Here is a 7,341-nt window from a genome sequence, read left to right as displayed (position 1 = left end):
TACACTTTAGGCCTTTCAAATTAGGTTCACAGCCCATATAATGTGTACTTGACTAGGAATCCCCCATCACATTTGCAGAAGACGTGATGCGTAAAACAAGCAGGACACCATCTCTCATGCCTTGTAATAATCAGCTTTCACCACAGGTTAAGCGTAACTTAACAAGCAGGTTTTTTGACTTACGTTCACACCTGTTGTAATCTACTCAACAAGGAATCCAGTCACGTTTGCAGACCTAATGTGAATCAAGCAGTGCAATGTCTCTCCTGCCTCGTACTTACCAGGTTTCACCACAGATCAAGTATAATGTATCAATAGTGATTCACTTTCGGCAATGACTTCTTTCAAAACTGATACAAAGAAAATGTAGCAAATGAACGCAAATCCAAATCCTTCATTTGCATACCTAGGCTTCACTCACCATTCCATGGGCAGATGAGAAGCTTTGTTAACGATTCAATCATATACTAAACGTTCCAAAGTGTCAAACGGAAGGAATCTAGGGAAGACACGATGCTTGGTTACATGTGTCCAGGTGTCAAAACAGCAGCTACTCAAGGAAGACAAGCTGCATGATTAGATTCGTTCTAGTGTAACCAAGGCAGACAAGATGCTCCGTTAGAAACTCAATTATTCACCGTACATGTCCACGAGTCAACGTATAACTCACACTGCTGATCGGACAACTCAGAGCTTTCAACTAGCCAATACTTCAGAGAATATTCTTTTAGCAAAGTCCAGTGTTTGCATGCATAAGACCATAACAGTTGTGGACTTTGACAGTGTACATAAACAGAAAGTTCAAAACATATCTTTAGTTTTTACTCTGGTATATTAAAAAAACTTCAATGAGGTAGAGGAAGAGAAATGACAATTCTCAGTACACTCCTGATAGATGTCATGTGGCAAGAAATCTAAATGCTTATTTGCAAGCCTTCTCACCTCATGCCATAACTTCCTCATCTTCATAATCTATCTCTTCAGCAGTTGCATCTTGGTATTGCTGATATTCAGAGACCAAATCATTCATGTTGCTCTCTGCCTCAGTGAACTCCATTTCATCCATTCCCTCGCCAGTGTACCAATGCAGAAAAGCTTTCCTCCTGAACATAGCTGTGAATTGCTCTGATACACGCCTGAACATTTCTTGAATAGATGTAGAGTTCCCAATAAAAGTGGAAGCCATTTTCAGGCCCCTTGGTGGAATGTCACATACGCTAGACTTCACATTGTTGGGAATCCACTCCACAAAATAAGATGAGTTCTTGTTCTGGACATTAATCATCTGCTCATCAACTTCCTTAGTACTCATGCGGCCCCGAAACATTGCAGAGGCTGTGAGGTACCGCCCGTGGCGAGGATCCGCAGCACACATCATATTCTTAGCATCCCACATCTGTTGAGTGAGCTCAGGTACAGTGAGGGCTCTGTACTGCTGAGAACCTCTTGAAGTGAGAGGTGCAAACCCCACCATAAAGAAATGAAGCCTAGGGAAGGGAATCAGATTCACAGCAAGCTTCCGAAGGTCAGAGTTCAGCTGACCAGGGAACCTCAGACAACAGGTCACTCCACTCATGGTTGCCGATATGAGATGATTCAAGTCCCCAACTGACAAACCAGCAGAAGCATCAATGAACAAGTGTGTACCTTAAACAAAGCAGAAAATACTAAACATCAAACGAAAAGAGGTTTGAGCAGTACATGTGGGAGTTGTGAGCTTCAAGGTGCGGAAACAGATGTCATAGAGGGCCTCATTATCCAAAACCATGCATTCATCTGCGTTTTCAACAAGCTGGTGCACAGAAAGGGTGGCATTGTATGGCTCCACAACAGTGTCAGAGACCTTGGGAGATGGGAAGACTGAGAATGTAAGCATCATTCGGTCCGGATACTCTTCCCGTATCTTGGATATCAGTAAGGTCCCCATGCCAGAACCCGTGCCTCCTCCAAGAGAATGACAGACTTCAAAACCTGAAACTCATTCTCTAAAATTAGTAATTGGTATCAGGTGAAAGAGAAAAAACGAATTTAACACAGTCCAACAAAACAGGACGCATTCTATTTCTCCATGGCTTTACCCTGAAGACAGTCGCAATTTTCTGCTTCTTTCCTGACAACATCCAGGACAGAATCAATGAGTTCTGCCCCTTCTGTGTAGTGTCCCTTGGCCCAGTTATTACCAGCCCCACTTTGACCAAATACAAAGTTATCTGGTCTAAAAATCTGACCAAGTGGTCCTGAGCGAACACTGTCCATAGTCCCAGGCTCCAGATCCATGAGGACAGCCCTTGGCACATAGCGACCTCCACTGGCCTCGTTGAAATAGACATTAATCCGCTCAAGCTGAAGTTCAGAATCACCATTGTAGGAACCAGTGGGATCAATACCATGTTCATCACAAACCACCTCCCAGAACTTAGAGCCGATCTGGTTGCCGCATTGCCCAGCTTGAATGTGAAGGATTTCCCTCATTTTCCTGCTGAAAAGGCTGTCATGTTCACACAAAAACAGAAGATTGGAACAGACTTTCCACACATCTATAGTTATCACAAAAACACAAACCCATGGCATACAGCAGCAGGCACAAATGAAAACCAAATAGAAAAATGACAACTGAGTAGAACTTAACTAAGTTCACCACATTGGTACAACAGGTTCAGAAGCTACACTCAAGTACTAGAGAGAACAGAGTAGAACATTCTGGGCTGGAAGTTCATTCCCCTCCTGTCTTTTCTCTATTACTTGATAGTGCAGCTTCCGTGAAGGTAAAGCTTGCTAGCCCAAACGTGACAGGAAGAGCAATACCAACAACTTTCAGACCTGGACATAGCCAGGGGAGGGCTCAAATGCTAGCGTCAGCTTTGAGAGTAATTAAATGATGATGCTGACAATACAGTCAAAGGAAATTCACAATCCATATCTTGTACAGATCTGTGTACTGCCAACCCACAGCTGTGACATGAACAGCAAAATACAGAACCTATACACATGTTACACTCTGAAACCAGATTTTTTAAAACTGCAGATTCCATTCTCACCCTGTCATACAAGAAGTTAGAACCATTTGCTATAGGTTTGCTTTGGCTTTTGATCTATTGTACAAAAGGCCAAAATTTTATCTTTGAAAGGAAAACGATCAGCCACTTTCCTTCCCCTCCCAAAAGCAGGAAGCCTTAAAAACAACTTTCCAATTGCTGAAGAATTCAGATGATGTGAGAGGAATTCAAGAAAACTTCTATCTACTAAAGTCAGGCATAGTCACTATAACGGCACAAATATGATAGGAGACCAATACGTTGACAATCAAGATTAAAATAGACAGTCCCACAAGCCACTCAAAATTGCATGAAGTATGGCTTTGAACTAGACGTTGAGGGAAACCACAGCCACACAATAGTACATTGTGCGTCACTCGTACAAAATTATACCGGATCCAGAGAGATTAAAGCTAATTGTCTTCTTAGGGATGCATGAGGATTATATAGCGACCCTTTTCCCCCCTCTGGAAGATCATGAAGCCTTGGGATACAAAATGAAAGCAATGGTAACGAAGGAGTCACTGCCTAGAGCGATTCTCCATGCGAATAAGGCATACATTCATGTGAACGTTTGGTCGCAATCAAAAGGAACAAGCAAATAACACATACCTTCACAGATAAGGGCTCATTCATGGCGAGACCTTGAATGTACAACCCTCAGCCACGGAGATTGACAAAACAGGTATGATCAAGCAAAGAAACGCTTAACACAGCCATGGCAAAGCTCGAGAAAAAAATGCACAAAGCCCTGAGTGATGAAACGCCCTGGGTTTCTTCCATTCCCAGACAGGCAGAACTTGATCGACGCACGGCGGAGGCGAAGTCCAAAGAACAGAATGAAACGGAGAAGAACCGCGGCAAGGAGGCATACCTGCACAGTTGAAGACCAAGGCGGGGCTTCAGCAGCAACGCGAAGGCAACCAGACCGATGAGCCTTCACTTCCACAAAGCGGGACACACAGACAGAGACAGAAAGAGAGGCCCGGGTGCAGACGTAAATACTGGTGGCCCCGTGGGCTCATCCGCACCGTCAATCCCGAGATCTGGCCGGCCAGAAGATACTCTCTCTCTCAGCTGTATGTGCGGCCGGCAGCTACTTTTTCACACACGTCCCTTTCTTTTTTCAAAAAAGCCCTTTTCCACAAGACCGGCCGCCCGGATACCCGCCTCAAAAACAGCCTATGTGGCTTAGGGCACGGCCTAGTTAACTTGGCCATTGAGCATTAAATGAAACGATCTTTTGCTTGAACAAGTCGTCATGATGATCATTGATGAGCGTGGACCCCTGCTAAAAAAAAACATATTTTTCAACCAATCAAAATAAGGACAATATAGGTTTTATAACTAAAACATTTGAAAAATCCTTCCTTAAAATAAAGGCTTCTTAAAATCTCACCCAAATTTCCCACACTTGATTTTTGTATTTATTTGGGGGAACCTTCAAGCATACTAGGGTAACCTAAGCTATGATTCATATGATGTAGGTCAGTATTGGTGAGAATTCGAAGCCTAAATTGCCCAGATTTGGACCCAAAACCAAGCGATGGTACCTTAAGGAGAAGCAAGTGGATCATACATTTGTTGCTTTTATAGAAAATCCTGTGTGGGGACTAGACCTACAGTTAAAATTTGGTCAAAAAAGGGGGGACATATTGGAAAAGCAAACTCCTAGAGGGTGTACCACTGACGCTATGGTGGAAGCTTACATCCAATTAGGGTATCAGATTTCTTGGGGGCAATCTAGTTTTCTTTTGGAGGATGATAGATGGAATCTGCTGTGTAATCTACTGAATGAAGTGAAATGTGGTAATTAGAGGGTGTGTTCAGTTTATAGTCTTGGTTGGTGTAAAAGATCTAGTTGTATAATGAGTTCTAAGGTAATATATATAGTCTTGGTTGGTGTAAAAGATCTAGTTGTATAATGAGTTCTGAGGTAATATATATAATTATTGGTGCTAAAAAAAAATCTCACTTGGTTTTTCTTAATTTTGGCTCGGTACAAATACACCTAGATGCTGTTTTTTTCAAGCACTAGGGTGGACCATTGGTTTAGCACAAACACGGTTCCCAAGACTAAGTTATCTTGAAAATAATAAATAAATGCTTCCCATCCCAAGCTAGTTTGGCCATGGAAATATCACACACATACATACTAAATTGAAGGCCATGTGCTCGACAATGCAAAACCTAGCCATATGTGTGTGGGAGATACCCTAGATCTCATAGGAAGCAAAATGCAATGTTAAGTCAAAACACACACACACACACAGTCACTGAGAGAGAGAGAGAGAGAGAGAGAGAGAGAGAGAGAGAGAGAGAGCATGTGCCAATTGTACTAATAGTGAGAGTATGTGAGACTCTGTTTCACTCAAAGAAAGGTACTGTATTTAGCATCACAATAGAAAGATACTTGAAAAATGATAAAAATTTTAGTCATAATTTTCAATTGAAGCCTAGTCACATCGAACTTTTCAAATTACGTACAATACCCACTACTTAGAATTCATAAGTTACAAAGACATTTATGAACAAGATTCAATGCACTACCGCAAGAATGAACACAAGTGCAAGATATGTGCTCCCAACAGTATAATCATTAAAAAATTCATACAGCATTGGGAAAAAATCTCATGAAGGAGCACATAAACTCCCGACCACCCTTGGGCTCCAATATGTCCTGCAATCCCAACCTGGGTCTCCCACCATAATGGTAACCTGTCTCGTGATCCCGCAAAATCTAAGTTTCACCTTATCTGCAGAGAGATGCAACTAGGACTTCCACAAAAACCATATACATACCACAATCACATACTAGAAACTACCACCGCAATGGGGTCCCATCTCAACTGTGCAAAGTGACATGCTTCTACAAAAGTTGGAAATGAGACGCGACCCCACTACGATGGGGGCCCATCTTAACTCCATAAAATGACATTCTTCTACAAGCTAGAGACTTGTTGCAATAGACCATCGCAATGGGGTCCAATAATAGACTCCACACAACCAATTTATTATGCATGAATGAAAGCTAACCATATAACTTCATAATTATTGATTGACATGCTCCACAAACACATCACTTTAAAAAATAAACAAGCACTCTATTCAGGGATCCTCAAAGAGTCTATATTTCCCTCCTAGATCATCCGATCCAAAGGACCTATGAACCCATCTAACGAGCATCTAACTAGTCATAGATCTTCCCAAGTACATTTGTATGGTACCCTCCTTTGAGTTAATGCACATCCGATTTCTCTTTCTTGAGTCAAGATTCTAGAGTATTCTTCCACCACCATGAGCCTTAAGTGAAACCCTGGCCATAAGGGGAGCCCCGAGTGCTTTATTCCACAAAGATACCTTGTATTCAGTCTTCTTAGGATTCTCTATCATGCAAATAGGCATGCAAATAGGAAGGCACGGGTTTATTGGGGTCAATGTTCCTTAATTATCCATGCAGCATAGGAAGGCACGGGTTTATTGGGGTCAATGTTCCTTAATTATCCATGCAGCATTATGTGTGCTCACATTTGCACACATGATAATCTCCACACCAAATTCCACACATTGTCTTCAATGTATCCACTTTCAAGCAAATGGAATATAAAGATCTCTTGGACCCTTAAAAATCTCTCCCCCTCCCCCCCAATTCGTAGGGAGCAATGACGTCCTAAATGTGTCCCATGAAAACCCAAATTATCTTTATCTTTCCAAAACTCCCAAAATCAGCTTTATGCTAGTTATTCTCTAGAATTTGCACAGTATAAAGATCTTGTATTTAATCCCAACAACTCTTCTTAATCCCCTTGCTAGACTCCTCGTGGCCTCTCCTTGGGCATCGTGCTAAGTGTGCGGGTAGGCTAGGCACTGGACAACACATGCATGTGCTTTATCTAAAGTGAAATAATAGAAGGTGCACTATTCTTGTTTTGCATAAACCACTTACAATAAACCATCAATAAAATACCATGGGTAGATAACTATTAGTTCACTTTATCTAAATTGAACTAATAGAAGGTGCACTACTCTTGTTTTGCATAAAACACCTACCATAAACCATCAACAAAATACCATGGGTAGATAAGCCACCACCTACCAACCCAGTCCACCGTGGTTTTGGCCAAACCAAACCTTAGAAGAATTACCCTTAGTCTAACTAATTAAATCAATGTGCATACCAATTTAAACTTTCCAAGGGGAAACCTTGTAATTAAATACTCTAATATTTTGATTAATTATTAGAACTTTATTTAATTATTTATTATATTTTTCATAATTACTTTTTATCAATTTTCCTTTTTGACCT

The 7,341-nt window shown here is 41.4% G+C and overlaps 1 protein-coding gene across 3 annotated transcripts; it reads right to left on the bottom strand.

Annotated features, from left to right (window-relative positions):
- Positions 1-725: 725 nt before the first annotated feature.
- LOC147620260 (tubulin beta-6 chain) lies at positions 726-4,105 on the bottom strand. Of its 3 annotated transcripts, none has more exons than XM_086772444.1 (4): positions 3,910-4,105; positions 2,079-2,476; positions 1,702-1,971; positions 726-1,608 (listed from the first exon to the last, which is right to left on the bottom strand). In XM_086772444.1, the coding sequence occupies exons 2-4, from the start codon at positions 2,470-2,472 to the stop codon at positions 944-946; spliced, it is 1,329 nt and encodes a 442-aa protein (XP_086628570.1). In that variant the 5' UTR covers positions 2,473-2,476; positions 3,910-4,105; the 3' UTR covers positions 726-943. The 3 variants fall into 3 exon arrangements, with proteins under 3 accessions (XP_086628570.1, XP_086628568.1, XP_086628569.1); XM_086772442.1 differs by having other exon boundaries at positions 2,079-2,488; positions 3,910-4,104; XM_086772443.1 differs by lacking the exon at positions 3,910-4,105 and adding an exon at positions 3,648-3,875 and having other exon boundaries at positions 2,079-2,488.
- Between the last annotated feature and the right edge of the window lie 3,236 nt (positions 4,106-7,341).

This window comes from Cibotium barometz, chromosome 32 (genome assembly GCF_041138505.1).
Source record: "Cibotium barometz isolate CiBa-2024 chromosome 32, ASM4113850v1, whole genome shotgun sequence".
Lineage (NCBI taxonomy): Eukaryota > Viridiplantae > Streptophyta > Polypodiopsida > Cyatheales > Cibotiaceae > Cibotium > Cibotium barometz.
The sequence above is the reverse complement of the archived record's forward strand: the minus strand, read 5'-3'. Positions and strand labels throughout refer to the sequence as shown.

Excerpts from the sequence above, each read along its gene's own strand:
- LOC147620260 (XM_086772444.1), bottom strand. The coding sequence starts at position 2,472 with ATGAGGGAAATCCTTCACATTCAAGCTGGGCAATGCGGCAACCAGATC. Across the intron at positions 1,972-2,078 it reads AAATTGCGACTGTCTTCAGG|GTTTTGAAGTCTGTCATTCT; the intron begins GTAAAGCCATGG and ends AATGAGTTTCAG. Across the intron at positions 1,609-1,701 it reads GAAGCTCACAACTCCCACAT|TTGGGGACTTGAATCATCTC; the intron begins GTACTGCTCAAA and ends CTGGTTTGTCAG.